Source organism: Bactrocera latifrons, unplaced genomic scaffold (assembly GCF_001853355.1).
Source record: "Bactrocera latifrons isolate USDA-ARS-PBARC rearing strain unplaced genomic scaffold, ASM185335v1 scaffold_18, whole genome shotgun sequence".
In the NCBI taxonomy this organism is placed as follows: Eukaryota; Metazoa; Arthropoda; class Insecta; order Diptera; family Tephritidae; genus Bactrocera; species Bactrocera latifrons.
In genome coordinates, this window is record NW_017535296.1 from 1629472 (window position 1) to 1647204 (window position 17733).

Below are 17733 nucleotides of genomic sequence, written 5' to 3' on the forward strand. Positions count from 1 at the left end.
GTATGAGTTTTTTTCGCTGGTAGACAGGTAAGGCGAGTACGCTTTGTGAGCCTTGTCATATGGCCGGTGAATATTTTCCATTTTTTATGGTAGCGCCGTTTTTACAGGTGCGCTGGTAATCCACGACACCGGCAGCGCTAAACACCACAAAGTATTTTCTATGGCGGCGTGCAAAAACTCACAAGCCGTTTCATTTGTATCAAGAAGCAGACGCTGAAGCGGCGATGATATAATAAACTGGCCTTAAATGGGCGAACAAGAAGGCAAGCATGAATGCGATTTGAGTAAGCCTCAACAACTCGAAGAGAGAGCGAGAGAGCGCGCACGTGAGCGCGTTGTTGATATGCTTGTGGGAGAGTGAAGACAGCTGAGCGCTATGGAAACAGCTGTTTTTCAAACAGGCTTGATCACCTGCGCGCTTACCTGGTCGACCTGGACAGAGCGCTGAGCGCGCTGAGTGTCTGTAAAAATAGTTACTTGTTCATATGCATGCTCTAAGCTGTATCTCGTGAAGTTTTTGTTTGCGCTATTGTTTAAAGCAAAATGTTTACGCTCGGACCACCAAAAAATACGAAGCGCCAAGCGTTGACAGCGCCAGCAACTTTTAATGTAACGTTTTGGCCGATTTTAAGCTTAGTTTGAAAATTAACAGCGTGCTTGTTGGACGTTTTTGGCTGTGTTTGAAGAGATTTGTTGACAAAATAATTGAAATGAATTGAAACAAAAACCTAGAAATGAAATAAAAACTAATGGAAATAAAACGTTGTTAAATATTATAGACAAATAATAAAAAGAAAAAACGAAAAATTACATTACGAGTACAATTTGGCAAGAAAAAAATTTTTAGACAAAAATATTGAAGAAAAAAAAATTAATAAATTCAAAAAGCAAAAATCAACCTGCAACTAATATTTTCTACAAAAAAAAAGAAAAAAAAAGACAGATGTTTGGCAGAAAATATTGAAAAAAATTAAAAAAAATTTAAATATACCTATTACTAAAAAGGGGATATTAAAAAAGAATTAAAAATTTTAATAAAAAAAAAAGAAATTAGTTTACTTTTATACAACAATTCCATAAAGTTTTTTAAAACTACTATCTTAGTTTCGAAAGTGTTAATTTCTACGACTGTCAGCTAATAAATAATACAAATTAATGTTTAATAAAAATCACTGAACAATAAAACTTCAACAAATTTCAAGTGTGAATTAAATATTTGCCATAAAAATTAAAATTACTACGAATAAAACTTTTGCTTTTGGTGCATGAACTAAAAATTTCTAAAAATAAAATTAAACAAAAAATCAATAAAATTAAAAACAGTCGTATAAAAAGAATCATAAAGAAAGGTATTCACATTAAGGTTTTTACGTCGCATGCAAGACCTCAACTTCTGTTGACTACATACGTATATTATATATTTGTATATGTATATATAAGTCTATATACATCTTCCTTAGCGGTTCATCGAATTCATTAACCCACAACGTGAGTGATCGTGCCACACACCAAAAACAAAAGCGCATACAGTCGCTCCATAAAGTCGTTAAAAAAAGAGAGAAGAAGAAGATGCAGAAAAATCGCAATTAACCTAAAATTACAATAGGAAAAATTAGCAGTGAAAAGAAAATTAAGCAAAAACAATTTTAATTTCTTTTTACATTTAATTTGCAAACAATTCATAAAAGTGTTTGGTGTGAAAAAATCTCAATTGCAACGCAGTTAAATCGCATTGTTGTTGCAGAAGTGCAATCAATACGTTGCATACATTCATCCTAGCACACCAACACAACAAGCACAAACAGCAACAACAACACCGCGCACAAATATGGATGTCGCTTGGCGTTTTCGTATCATGATCTTCACCGCGTTAGCCTTGATGTTGTTCGGCGATTTTTACGGTTATGGCAGTGTACGCGGCGTACAATCGGATACAAATCAGGCGGCGGCAGCGGCGGCGGCCACCACCGGGCCGGGCAAATTCCAGCAGAGCGACGCGGATATTGAAATTGGCGAAGGTGAGTGAGTCGACTTTGGTTTGTCAGTTAAAGTAATCTAATATGCATTATTTATGTATTTGGTACTGTTTTGTGCATTTAGTGCACCTGCGCAACTCTTGAAAGGGGTTTGAAAACAAGTAACTTTTTTGGCAGAAAAATTTTTACTTTTTTGGAACAATTAGTTAAAAGTAAAAACTTGTACCAGTTATGAAAAAGCCGTATTGTGCGACAAGGCAGCTGAAACTTTTTATCCGTAAAAAACGATCATTAGAGAGTCAGTTGAGTCATCGCGGCAATGCTTTTTACAGTTGTCTCTGTAGATGATATGTTTTTTGTTTCACTGTTTTTTTTGTTTTTCTTTTCGAAACAATATCTATGGAATTGCAGAGTTTAAATTTCCTAATCCGCATCGTTGATATCATCGTGCCTTAAAGCTTGGTGGCAATATCTAAGCACAGTAAAATCTTCTATAAGTGGACGCCGGCGGGACCAGGCTTTCTGTCCCGTTACATAAAGTTGTTCGCTTAATAGATTGTCCCTAATAAACAAACAAACAAACAAAAAAAAAGAAGAAAAAAAAAGACAAAAAACAGGTCAATATGCACGGTTAATGGAGATGCCTTCTGAATATAGAGTCCGTTTAATAAAGCGTCCGTTTAATAGAGTTTTCACTTACTACATAATTGGGCCTGACGATGATATATCTCCACTATACAGTCCTCACCAAAATTTCCTAGTTTTTGCTTTTTCATAAATAAGGATTACATCAGATCATTTAAAGTAACTGTGCCGATCGCTTGTCTTCGAAACTACTTACTATTATTTATTTTCAAATGTTTGGACTAACTTTTTCTGTTATTTTATGAAGCTTTCATCCAAAGTATGAATATAGTCATGAATTTTTATCCAAAGTATGACTAATTTTTATTGGTTTGCTATTGGAATTCGGGTGCGACACAGTCAGCATAGTTAAGCTCTGTGAGTTTGCGGAGACCTTATTTAAAACTTCGGGTAAATCATACAAGAATGAGTAGAAAGGGAAACTAGGTAGAACTCGATTTGCACATTAACATCTATCCGGTTTGGAGTCCCAATCGACAACATATGCTTCGTTTATTCATCAATAATTTTTCGAATAAAATAGCCCAGTTAGAATGATTCGATTATGCTTAGATATATTTAATAACCGCTCTCAAAGAAATCCTCGTCCCTAGCAAAAAAAAAAAAAAAAAAAAAAAAAAAAAAAAAAAAAAAAAAAAAAAAAAAAAAAAAAAAAAAAAAAAAAAAAAAAACAACTGGGTCAGTCCATTTTCATAAACTTCTCTTGAGGCACGTTTTGTACCAGAAAAAACTTTGTCAGGAAAGGAGGAGAGTTATCATTGAACGACAGTTTCGGCCAATAAGGTTGATGGATAAAAACCTCGTCAAACCCAAGTATTCACGGTGATAAGTTTTTATTTATTTGTGTACGTTGTTTATGTTCATTACTTTCTGAAGACGGTCCATGCGTAAGAGTCGGAGATAGAGAATACATATGAATGTTTACTCCAGCATGTCGCTTATTTCTAACTATATGTTTTTTGATTTTTTCTAACTCATTCTGAAGTTATTTTATATCGAAGAAAGTCGGAAAAACCTTTTGAGAAATTGGCACTGTTTATCTTCTCAGATTTTTGCCCTTGTTGGCTTTTTTGTTCAAAACTTCTCTTATGCTGTTCGGATTTTAGCGCTGTTTTCTTGTTTTCATAGACTTGATACTTCACTTCATAGACTTTAACAGATTTAGGCGTGACCTTCCAAATGCATGTTCTTAAACATTTGTTGTGTTTCTAGTTAAAAATGTATGAAAATTATTTCCTCTCCAAGGCCTGTTTAGGATGATAAACTATTCATTTGACCTTAAATTTGGTGCAAAACCAATCTCTGTGGAACACATATACTTAGGAAATAGCACTCGTGCAACAATTCAATAACACAGTACAACAGCTAATCTGGGGGGTGAGAAATTCCAAGTCAGGGTGATGGTACTAGGTCAGTATTGTAAAACCCTCAAAGGGTTTGGCGTTCGTATGTGTCAGTTTTGTTTTATGACCTTTTAAATTTTTTTCTTATTTAGCATGGTTTTCCATCTTAACAAATTAATTTTTTTCAATCAGGCCTACTAAATGGTCCCGATATACGAAAGCTGATTAAAAGTGACACATTCAACAATATTTTGATTGATATATATTGAATGCATGGCAGGCAATCAAAGAAGTAGTAGAAGGCTTTTTGGGAAAGCAACGTTCTAACAACTACGATGTTTCTGTCGCAAGGACAGAACAGAATTCTCTTAACAGCATACTCGGAAGTTGGTTTTTTTTGTTTTTTTTTGGTTTTTGCCAAAATGTTACAACTAAGCGAAAAAACATCAATATAAGGAAAAAAGGGGTCATAAGGTCATAAAAAACTGACACATACGAACGACAAACCCTTTGAGGGTTTTACTATACTGATCTAGCACCCCCAGACAATAATGCCAAAAATGTTCCACATTGCAATTATTTCAGTTAGCGGGTTCCACAATATTATTTGCATATTTCTACATACATACATTTTAGATCAGCTGCTTGCAATTCCTACTTCATTCATTTTACGTCTGTTTTGGTATTTCCAAAGCATTCATTCATATGGTTGCACATTTATAATAGTTTGCACTCTTATGCTAGTTTTGTTTATGTAAATTTATGCGCATTGCTAAGATGTAGAAATTACCTGAGTTAGTCATATATATGTTTGTAGTATGATTCGGTAGTTGAAATAGCATTACTTTGCGTATGTTTTTGAAGGCAGCTGATAGAGTTTAGTGACACTATTTGTTATAATGAAATATTCATAAGTTTTTCCTGTTTAATTTGGTGTTTATTATAACGGGATTTTATTAATTATAGCAACACTTCCTAATTTCGTAGAATATGGTATGCAATTTTTAGATTTTTTGAGAAACGTGTTGATTTATTTTAAATTTTGCGCGAACATTCCAAGGATTTATAAATAAAAGTAGGTTACAATAAAATTATTTGTAAATTTTGTTTTTTACCTTACTAAAAACTTAGGTAGTCAAGAGCTTAGAGATTTATTTTAGTCTTAAGGAGATTTTGAATTTTTTTTGGTAATAATCACATAATAATATACAACAGATATATAGTTTAAACGTCAGTCATAAAATATCAAAGTTAACGGCTAAGCACTCAACTATGTATAACAATATGTACCTTTGTGTGCTCATATAAGCCATCACAATGTATGTGCTCAGTGATAAATCAGTTAACCGATTCACCTTAAAAAAAAAGCGCGTTAAAATACAAATATATATGCCAATAAGTAAATAATAAAACTACAATCGCACTTTTGTATACAGATACAAATCTATAAACTGTTACGGCTGGGCTATATTCCTCATTTCAATGTCACGTCTCACGAGAGTTGACCTTCATCACTTGCCGGCATGGAAGTTTCCGACGCGGCGACAATTAAAATAAATAACAAATACCAAAAAGCAAGTCTAAACACCCACACAGTGCCAAAAAAAAAAAAGAAAAAATCAAAAAATAGACCTCATGGTACATTAAAAACGGAAATGAAAAACGAAGTAAAAAAGATAAAATCTCAAACAAATATTTTACAGCTAAAGATAAAAATAAAATAAATAATATTTTTTGTGCAAAATTTTAGGTAAACTAATTTTCCACGCATAATAATTACGGAATTTGTCTGGTTGGTCGCCCACAACTCACAAATTTTGCGCTAAAAGCTGCAATGAGATTTAGTTGCCTTAGTTTGGTTTTCCGTTTTTGGCAATTTGTCACGTTTTGTATTTTTTATGCCAAATCCATTACATTGAAATTTCGCGATAATCTGACCTTTAAATGCGCCAAACATACGTGAGTTTATTTTTGGGCAAAAATCGTAAACAAAAGAGATGAAATATTAACCTGATTTGCCATCGAAAACAATGCAAATAGGATTATGATGGCATAAAAAGATGCCAAAGTTAAAGATTATTTATGATCTGTATTCTAATTTTTTAAGCGAAGAATAATTTATTTGACGAACGAACGAAAAAGTTAGTAAAAAATATATTAAAAAAAAAAAAAAGACAAACAAATATTTAACATTTTCAAATGCAAAGTACTGATATGGGGAGATCAGTACTCAAAAAACACCGTAAAGATATTCTTTAAGCCAATCTTGAACACAATGTGCTAGGGAAATTGGATATAACTCAAGGTAAACAAAGTGATTCAAAAAAAGCCTGAAGAAACAGGCAATTGTAAGTCTAATTGTTGCTGGGTAAACACTTTAACGCAGGCAAAAATATTCTTATATTATACAAATATAATATAAGGTCTAGTAAAAAGAAATCCAATATTTTTCCCATATAATACAAGTATAATTGGCTTTAGTAATGAGCATCTTGCGTTGAATAAGTACGATATAGTTACGAAATATGACGTTAGAAATATAAGATTTCGTATCATACAAACTTATCAGTCATAAGAAAAAGATAAATAAGTTTTTGTATATTATAAAGAACAGCATTCATCTCATAGACCATAATAAATTATATGTAAGTCAAACTCTGTCTTTCAGATTGAAATTGTGGTTAAAATAGAAATGCTTTGGTCTTGTGGGTTTCTTTATAAATCGGCAGTCCGGGTGACAATTAAGACGACCCGTAGCATCAATACACAATATTGTTATTTAAGATGAGGTATTGATACAGTCATAAGATTTCACAGTGATGAACTATTTTCTCAACGTTCGATATGGAAGGTATCGATAAAATGGATAACTTTAGTTTAACGCGGAAACGGTATTCGCATTGGATGCTAGAGGAATCATTGACACCTCTTTCTTCTTTATTGGCGTAGACATAGCTTACGCAGTTATAGCCGAGTTTAAAACAGCGCGCCAGTCGTTTTTCCTCTTCGTTGTTTGACGCCAATGGGAGGTTCCAAGTGTAGCCAGGTCTTTCTCTACTTAGTCTTTCCAACGGAGGTCGTACTCGGCGACATAGTTTCTCTACCACCACGAATCCCACACCGAGTTTGCGCTTCTTTATATGGCCACTGTAGTAAATGTCACAAGAACCGACTCGTCTCAGTCCTTGTTCCGCCCGTTTTTTAACTACCCAGAGGTATCGTTTCTGGCCATTCCCAAGTGAATGGCGCACCTAGCACTTTCCTCACTTGCGTTAACTTCTTTACATGACTTCATTCTCTATTGAGATCTTACCGACCACAAAATGTAATATACACACCATTCCTTCAGGTGAAATAGAAGTCAGTATTAGTGCAAAGATCGATATAAGATAACCAAATTTTTAGACTCTTAGTTTGTGAATGCAAAGCTTCAACTGAAAAAATCTCCACAACATCCAACGCTTTAATGAAAGGGAAATACGGCTTCTAGAGAAAGAAATTTAAAACATATGTTTAGACAGATACTTTGTAAGTTGAGAAGAGTAAAAAAATATGTTTACGCTTTAGTGCGATCCATTCGACAGAAAGAGAGAATTTTCTCTAAATTACCACAAACTCGCAAGTCTACATTAAAACTTTTAGGTTATAGCATATATTAAACCTACGCTCACTGAAGATCTAAGCTTGGAATTTCTTTCCTTATAAAGTAATATTTTACATTTATTTTGTAACAATTTGATTTATAAATAGACCAGACTAATGTTCGTGGTGGGTTCCTTTCAAAACATTGTTAACACTGATCGTATATATATGACATTTAATCTAATCCCTTTAATATTTCTACCTAACAAAAAGATCACACCGGTTTAAAAATCATTCCATCAATATTAAATCCGTTTCGTACAAGGAGCTTAAAACAATACTAAATACCGTTAGCGAGCTTGATTTCAAGTAGAGCCTATTACTAATCGATGAAGCGTAAATCAATGAAATAACAACTGTCACTGAATGCAAAAAAGAAAGCTTTAAAACGACACATAATATCGGCAGACTATGAAACAAATCGCAATGAAATCGAAATTTAACGGTTGAATGATGTGCTAATGCTAGGAATCAAATGTCAATTATGTACACACAAAACCAACAAAAACTGGTTGAACAAGTTTGCGTAAAAGCGGTAATTCAACCTGATGTGTGCAACAGTAAAACACGCAATATTCAATCAAGTTCAAAAAAGTAATAAGATGAAATGACAGTTAAAAAGCAAACGCGGTTTTAGGTTATTGGTACCCATGAGGAAATCTGAAGAAGAGCAAGAAAGTGATAGTCGGATGATGATGTGAGAAGTTTTGAATGATAGTAGGAAACCAAACTGGAATAAGCTGGAATAAACTTGGGATAATTTGTTGGGTAGGTCTTTCCTGATATTCGACTATCTCATTTAAATTATTGGATTCGAAACTAATATGAACTCAAGAGGCCTCGGTTAGATGATCGATAAAATAAGAACTTTGAAAGACAAGAGGATCCAAATTTAAGTCAGACAAATAGTGTTGGTCTTTATTTCAGCAATTCATCAGCTAATTATTAATATAGCAGTCTACACAAATTGGCACAACATAATGTCAAATCTACATGTGGGAGATTACATAAAGAAATAATCAGGTATTTTGGGTCTTCAGTGTTATAGCTAGAAAGGTGATGAAAATACTGACTTGCTATAGTATCCCTTATACTATCAGCTGACACAAGCATTCATTGTCTTAAAATTATTGAGTCCAATCGGTGAAACTTGCATTGAGCATTACTTCTGCGAATTCTCAGATTTTAAACAATTGAGGGAGAAGTTCTTTCATAAAGTAATTATTAAAGTTTATTGCGCTATTATGTCTTTATACAATGAACAGGGTATACTAAGTTTGCCACGACGTTTGTAACACCCAGAAGGAAGGGTCGGAGACCCTATAAAGTATATATATATATTTATAAATGATCAGTATGTCGAGCTGAGTCGATTTAGCTATGCCCGTCTGTCTGTATATATACGAACTAGTCCCTCGGTTTTTAAGATATCATTTTGTAATTGTGCAAACGTCATTTTATCTTCAAGCAGCTGCTCATTTGTCGGAACTGCCGATATCGGAAGACTACAACATATAGCTGCCATACAAACTCAACAATCGGAATCAAGTTCTTGTATGGAAAATTTGCACATTTCACAATGTATTGTATGTAAAAGTTGGCACAGGTTATTTTCTAGAGCAAAAATATAATCTAAGAAGAAATTGTTCAAATCGGTTAACTATAGCATATAGCTGCCATACAAACTCAACAATCGGAATCAAATTCATGTATGGAAAACTTTCACATTTCACGTGGTATCTTCACGAAATTTGACATGCATTACTGCTTAAGGTAATAATATAATCTCCGAAAAAAATTTTCAGATTGGATTACTATAGCATATAGCTTCCATACAAACTGAACACATAATTACTAACAGAAATGCACCTGTGAAGGGTGCAACTGAAGTTAAATTTTTTTCTTGTTTTAGGTTTCATTAGGGTTCATATTACATTTTGGTTCTTGATTGCTTTCTTACAACCAACCGCAACAAAATAAAAGAGACTTGTCAGATAGATTCTTAACTCGTATCAGAAATCTCTTTCGTATAGATATAAGGTAGCAAATTCGATATCCCAGCTGTTGGTTTAAATTGTTGATAAGGGAAGAGATGAGACCTTTTGGGCTCGGTAATTGGGGGGTTTTTTTCTTCGAATATTTAAACACATTTACAGAGAAAGGTTTTAAGGAAAATTGAGAGTAAAAATCTGTGGATCGTTTCTTTCTTTTAGAGATTGGGTTTACAGATAGTGAGCTATAAGCAAAGTTTTAGGAGCCTGCGTTCGAAGTAAGCTTCGAGTATGTCTCAAAATCTTCTACACTATTTTTCTTATAAAGAATTTCTTTCTGGGTACATTTGCTTTGTTTTTCATAAATATCGATTAAATATACGAGTTGTTAAAAGATCGTGAGAATCGCACAGTTAATGTTTATTTTATGTTGTGGTAATTAACAATGCTCCCATCACACGACATCTTAAAAGTTCAAAATTGTCTTGATTTATTTTAAAAGCAAGGCAAACAGAAAGTGCCACTGAGATAAAGATCAAAGCAGGCACTCTAAAAAAGCCAGCGTCTGCGAAATTTTTGCCAGTGCACGCGACGTAGTAGGGCGTAGTGTTGCACCGCCATCAGCCCCTCCTACTCCGATTTGCTTGCTGCAATAACCTCTGCTGCAGCTACCATTGTCGGTGGTTTTGGTTTAACTGTAATCTTTGCACGCAGAGCATTTTGCGAACATTTCGTGACACCAACGAGTTGAAGTAGTGCAAGAGCTTGTTGGTTACGGCTGCACTTGTACTTCGTTGTGTTTTTACGGATGCGCTGAAATTATTGCTGTACGATTTTAACTTCGCCTTTGGGATCTCACGTAATATTTTCACATTTTTGTCTCCCTCTTATTTTCTTCTTTTATGCGCTTGTTAATAGTGAAAGTTTAGGGGTCACCAAATATTTGAACTAATAAACAAGACAAAACAAAGCCCCCAAACAACGAACGTTTTGGAAATTAAGTTTTGTCGGAAAAATGAGGAAATGAAGCGTAAAAATGTTTCACCTCTTGGCCTTTCTCTGTTGGCAACGGCATATGAAAAGCTATGAGGGACGAAAGGTGTTTTTATCGCGATAATTTTGCATATTAAATTGAGTGTGTCGGAAAATAGTTTGTAGTTAAAATAAATATGTTTAAGTATGTAAGTAGACATGATGAGTTAAAATATGTATGGAAAGTGAGTTTTATACCAAATATGTAAACGAGGGTGGTCCCATAGGTACTGAACTAACAGAAACGGAAACTTTCTTTGGACTGATGCTTGGTAGACCCAAATTATTTCGTATTGCGCTCTAATAGAAGACTCTATTAAGTACATATGTATCATGTTTATGATCAGCCTAATGTGCTGATACAAATTAGCCATGTTAGTTTGTAGATTCATCTGCCTTCTGCGAACAAATCCCTCGGTTTTTGAGATATCGATCTGAAATATTTTCAACACCAATCTTTAGAATAGACGACATTGGTCCACCTAATAAATTGTGACAAAAACCAAGTACCCGGAAATTGTATAGGAAACGCAAAATGTTTAAGTATCCATCAATATTTATTTTGTCACATTCATATCAATATCCACTAGATGTAACTTATGCGAAAGATTTTTATTTTCCTCGAAACATTTTTCATAAGCCCTTTTTCAGATGGCCTTCAGATCTTTTAGCGAATTTTGCGCTTTTATCTCTTCGATCGACTGAATACGTGTCCCATTCCGATGATTGTTGACTTGTTTGTATATCAAAGTCATAAACCGATAATGCATCGGCAGTTATAAAGCTCTCCAAATATGTGGGATCGGAAGAAATCGAAGGTCGTCCAGAACGAGGTATGTCTTCAGTAATATCTCGACCGTCTTAGAACGTTTTGTACCAAGTGCGGGCTTGTGATTTTGATAAAACTGAGCCTTTTCCAACATTTGCAACGATTCCGCACACAAGACAAATTTGAGACAAATTCTTTGTTAGATAGCACAGTCCTACCAACTTAACAAAATAAATTTTTTTGAGATATCATTTCCCCGGGAAATGCATTTGCAATTTCTGGGTTTTTTTTGTCACAATATACATACATTTAGCTGTCATACAAACTGAACGATGAAAATCAAGTGTTTGTAGGGAAAACTTTTTCATTTGACGACCTATTTTCACGAAATTGGACACAAAGCTTTTCGAAGGCAATGATAAAATCTCAAAACGAATTGCTCACATCGAACCACTATAACCACCTGTCATAAAAACTGACAAAATGAAGCCAATGTATGGAGATCTCTGTGATTTGAAGAGGTAAGTTCACAAAATTGGCCCATAATATTTATCCTAGGCAATACCACAATCTCTGAGAAACAAGTTTTGATCAGAACATACAGCTGACATGCAAACTTATTGTTCAAAATCTATCTCTTCGAAAAAACTTATTATTTGACGATATATCTGCAAGAAATCTAGCACAGAGTATTTTACAAGACAATCCCATAATCCCGAAAAAAATATTGTGAAAATATTATAGCATTTAGCTCCCATCAAAATCAAGTTATTGTATGGAAAACCTTTTTATTTGATAAGATAACGGTTCAATCTCGAAGAAATTGTTTAGAGTGGACCACTATAGTATATAGCTGCCGTACAAGCTGATCGATCAAAACCAAGTTCTTGAAAAACTTGCTTACCATTATAGCTACTGTGCAACCGAATTAAACGCTTTTTCTTGTTTTTATATAATCGTTTCATAAGATTTATATTTTAATTATTTTTGCTTTAGATTAATAGTCTTACTTCAATTGAGTGTGATTACTTTTAGTTAAAACTCGTATTTTAAATTAATTAATGTACACTAAAACCGTTATTGGCTGTGCAATTTGTTGCCACTTGGACGCAAGCTTAATTTTTGATAGTTTTAAGACATACTTTTTAATTACTACTTCAATTATTTGATTGAAAACTGGCTTTAAATTGTTTATATCGGCAAATGTATGTGTATATGTATTAGGGTGATTCCAAAAAGAATTTTTTTTTTTCGTTTTGTACTCTGAAAGTTTTGATTTAGTTTAATGATTTTTTTTCACTGAGTTATAAAAATCATAAAAAAAAAAATTCCCAAAAATAATCAAATTTTAACCGTTAATATCTTTTAAACGGTTGGGCTTACGAAAAAATCGTAGGAGACCTTTTTTGTAGAGCATTCAATTTTCTACAAAATGTAAGGAACAAAATATTTTTTCAAGTAGCCGGAAGCGAGATATACATTTTTCTATCTGATAATAAGAAAAAATAGAAAACTATAAATAGGAGGACCTTAACGTTACAATTAAAAACTCATTCTTGGAGAGGCTACCTTTGAGGTGTCTAGGAACCTATTTTTCAGAGTACCACCCGAAAGAAAAAAATTTTTTTTTTGAATCACCCTAATATGTATGTGATTAAGCGCATTTAAATTTCTTAATGACCTAACAAATTTGAGAATATTTAAAACTAAGCACATGCTGCGTGATAGACTGTCAAAAAAATTCTGTTACAACAAAAAATGTATGGCAAAGATAAGCAAATGCAGGGTGGTACATATGAGAAAAAACCGAATTAACTATATTTTAACTCATTAGCGACAACGAGGGGATACTTTTCGAGAAGTTTATGAATTCTAAAAAAACTGGTGCTTTGATATTTTAAAAATTTAAATTATTATTATTTGTACACTTTTGTTTATTTTCTGAAAATTAATTCTTTAACTTACATGCGTCTCACCCGTTACTTAATTGCTTGTATAACTGCATATCCGCACGAATAGCACAAGAAATTTCAAAGTAAAGGTGCAACCGGTAAATTATGTAATCAAATTTGGTTACGAATGTGTAATCAAATACATATTTTCGAAAGGCTTAAAAGTGTATTAAAAGAAGCTAAAGCAAAATTTAAAAAAAAAAAAAAAAACAACAAGCAAACAAAATAAAAATACAAAATAAATGGAATAAGCAGGCGAGCCATCAGTTAGTTATGTGGCTTATGCGAAAATGGGTTGCGGCAAACACAAAAAATCTACAAACACACACTCAAATACAAAGTATTAATGAGAAAAAAGTCGGTTTGCGCATGCGCACGTTAGCCGCGCCGCCACAACCGAGTCGTCTGTGCGACGGACACCAGGCAATATAAAATGCGGTAATCAATACCTCAATACAACACCGTGCGCAGCAGCGCTGCTTTAAACTGATATACTGTAATCACTAAATATGGATGTGGTTGTGCGCATGACGGCGCAACAAATAGAAATTGACGGTTATGCTTACAAAACTAATTTAAACCTAAAGCTACAACAACACAACTGTACAAATTAATTTGACGGCACAAATTCGATATTTTTATGTTGTATACATACATACGCTGGCAGCGTGGCATTAATGGGTTAAGGTCTGTAATTTGATGTAGCAAGAAATGCAGGTTTTTGCAAAAGTTTACCCAAATTTTGCATGTTTTGATTTGCAAATTTATTTGTTATTGTTGAGTGCAGATTTTTGTTTATTTTTGCTGAGTTGTGTAAATTAAATGAATGAAAATGCGAAATTTTTGGAACTCACTCATACAATACGCATGCGTTTTGAGGTTAAAATCACTTAAGCGCCTCTTACGTACATTGCATTGTCTCTTTAAACATATTCATACGCTTTTAAAAGGTTTTTTTTCAGATGCTTGCTCCTTAAAATGCAAGTTATGTTATTTTTTCATTCTCATTGATTTAACTGCCTCTTTAATACATAAGCATATTAAGATCTAGTAAGCAGAAATTAATTAGTTTGTCAATAAAATGCTTTAGTACGTCGTATCTCTTATTGCATAAGAGCGATCGGGTTACGCCATAAAGTGTTGGAAAGCTTAGATTTCTTATTGAAAAACGAGGGTGGCTGATGAATTTTGCTACATTAAGAAACTCAAATAATTTTTTTTTCAGTGTATGAAATTCATTTTTCTTTTATTCATGTTAAAGCTCATTAAATTTTATTAAATATAGCTTAATTAGTTTTAAAAATAATGGAATTTAAATACCCCCCCTGCTCGTTTATGCATGTGCGGCATCTTACCAGAAAGATGTTCATTACTGCTTGGAGAGTTGAGACAGGAATAGTCGCAATTGTTTCTCGAATGGATTGCCTTAGTTCATTCAAAATTGTTGGTTTTGCTTTGTAAAATTCCTGTTTGCAATAACCCCACAGCTGGGGTGCTGCTCCGTGGATTCTGGTTGTCTATTCAGGAGATTAATTATGAAGTATTTAGTTTCGAAATGTTCCACTTTCATGCTCCAGTATTTTTTCTGTGCTGGTTAGCGTTTGTTTCGGTGTTGATCGAGAAAGAATGTAATGTCAACAATTGCTTGGTCTGAAGAAAAAGAAAAAATCTTTCAAAAGCGAACATTTTTGGTAATTAGAAGAGGAATTGTGTGCCAGAACACACACGTGGATAGTGAGTCGCTAGCAGTTATAGATACTTGGTTGGGGGTTCTTATGCATCCACCTCTCAGTCCGGATCTGAAACCAAGAGCTCTTTCCTGTTTCTGCCAATGGCAAATGATTTTGTTAGTCAAAAATTCCCTTCAGAACAAACCGGTTTATATCTGCTATGATAGGTTTTAGCATTAGATAAATTATCCATTCAAACGGTGCAAATTTGAACTAATTCGAATCGTTCTAACTATGTCTTTAGTACCTTAAATTTAATTAAAAAAAATTATACTAGACATTATATTAATATAATTTTTATATTAATATGTGCCATGTTATGGTTGCGTCGGAACTTATTATAAGTAATAATCTATTTTTCCTTCATCGAGCTTGGGTACCCTATATTTCTCCAAACTTTCGTTCTTGATGGGTAGGTACTCAGATTCCTTAAATACATTATTTAGGAGCTTCTTTCTTTGGTTAAATTTGGACCATTTCATATAACCCATATTAGAATTGGTTTTGAATTTCAAAATTTGGTTGACATCTTTACTCTTAGAGTTAAGCAGGCACCCAGTGAAGGGAAGAGGGCGAGATAAAAACTGTGAGTCAGCCTGAAAATAACCCAGCTTCAGTATCGTTTACAATACCCGATATATTCAATAGTTTTGTATAGATATGAGATTCTTTGTCTTAACTCAATATTTTGTGAATTTTCTTCTGACAAAAAATTCTGATGACAATCCGATTGTCGTTGGCAAACTAGCAACATTTTTTTGAGATCTTATCGATCTGAAAGTGGAATTTTACGTTAATACCATTGGGATTTAATATATTTTAGTTAAGAACCCATATTTTAATATTATATAATATATACTTTGTATTTGCATTTTATTTAGTTAAGCATAACCTTTTAAGTAATATAGCCTGCAGCTCAAGTGCTTAAAGTGTTTTATAGTTAACGATCCAATACATCATATTACATACATATATGTAGCATAAAGTATTTAGCTTTCACTGTCCGATATAACCAATATATAACCATATTATAAGCAAAACTCAAATTTTGTTTCAATACGAGTGGCTTCTATTATAACGTTGTTTTTTTAGCCTGTAACTCTATGAAAAATGGTGTTACGTTATTTTGTATTTTTTGTGACTTTATGTATATATTACGTGCGGAAAAATTTCTCAGAAATAAAAATTATTATTGTCGATTTGTCAGTTTATTGTTTGTCCAACAGCTGTTATGTTAACAATATTGCTAACGATACTGTTATATTACAACAAATATTTATGAATAACAACAAAAAAATAAACATTCAGTTTCATTGAATTTTCATTGAAAACGAACTTCAATAAAGGTCAGTGGTGAGACTTATGATTGCTATCAACTATTGAGTAAGAAAACAAAATTAAAATAAAAACGAAAAATAAATAAATTAAACAAAAGTTTTAAATCAACTGCAAAGGTAGCAATGTGTAAAAAGTAAAGAAAACTTTATAAAATTATATATCTGTATATATTTAAATACAGATGTTCAACTACACTTTAATTACACACGATTCTGCTACTCGCATGCATGCAACTTCGCTGACTTGACATTTGTAGTTCATTCAGTTTCACTCAGCTTGTTGCTGATTTTTTAGATTATGCGGTTAACTGACCGCTCGAAGAATATTAAAGTGGAAGATAAGCAAAAAATTGCAATAAAAATTGTTTGAAAAAATTATTGAGATTTAAAATTGTGGTTTTATGCAATTTTAAAATTTTACCTATCAAGCTATTACTCAAGAGTAATTTTCGATTCACTAACCTTTTAGAGTAACCCATCGAACAAAGAACTGGTATAAGTCAGATATGTATAAAGGCACAATACTTAGGGTAGACAACTATTGCATAGAGTTCATAGAATTCAACTGGGTAGGGAAACAAATTAGTCCAAACATATCCATATTGTGAAACGTTAATATTGTTTTGGAGGTTAAAACGCTTAAGTACTTAATCGAATCAGGTTTAATTTGATAGTTCTTAATACGCTCTTCACCAGTTTTGGTGGGTCCATGGAAACAAATAAAAATATTTATTAGAACTGGTTGTTAATCTGTCTGGGATAATTTTCCTTATTGTAGCGGATTGTAATGAACTTATGAGCTTTCATAGTCTTGTTTAATTATCAATATATTTATATATGCTATATATGAAATTCCTTTTATAGCTCGGATACTGCTTCAACTAGCCAAGCACTGATTAGTCATCGGCTTTTCCACTTTTTGTTGTTCTACTATTTAGACAATCGTAACTGTTTGATAATTCACTAAGCTTTACGAAGTGCAAATATTTTGTTATATGAAAGTTTCTAGTGTTTGTTGTTAATTATAAATGCATGATTGCGTTAATTACTTTAGGAAAGATCAGGAACTGAAAGTGTTAATTTGAATTAGTAATGCGTATGTATCTACGTCAAGGCAGCATATGGGCTAGTAACGGAAAGTAGATTTAAAATACATAAATTTAAACAAAATAATTAAAAAGTTAAGCAAATAATTATTAATAGCTAAAATAAATAGTTTTTTAAGCGAACCCTTTTCTTTTAATTTTATTAAGAGATTATGTTTTTTAGTTATAATATTAAAGAAAATAGTATAGTTATAATATTATTATTTATAT

General features: G+C 32.9%; 1 protein-coding gene across 2 annotated transcripts in view; it reads left to right on the forward strand.

The window, feature by feature from the left end:
- The first annotated feature begins 1322 nt into the window (after positions 1-1322).
- The window catches only part of LOC108967200, a 34943-nt gene continuing 18532 nt past the window's right edge, over positions 1323-17733 (forward strand). Inside the window, exons 1-2 of one of the 2 annotated variants that reach the window (XM_018930482.1) lie at positions 1323-1349; positions 1461-2018. In XM_018930482.1, coding sequence (XP_018786027.1) covers positions 1829-2018 — 190 coding nt within the window. In that variant the 5' untranslated portion in view covers positions 1323-1349; positions 1461-1828. Of the gene's footprint in view, positions 1350-1460; positions 2019-17733 lie in introns of those variants that run through there. The other variant, XM_018930483.1, reaches the window with a different exon arrangement.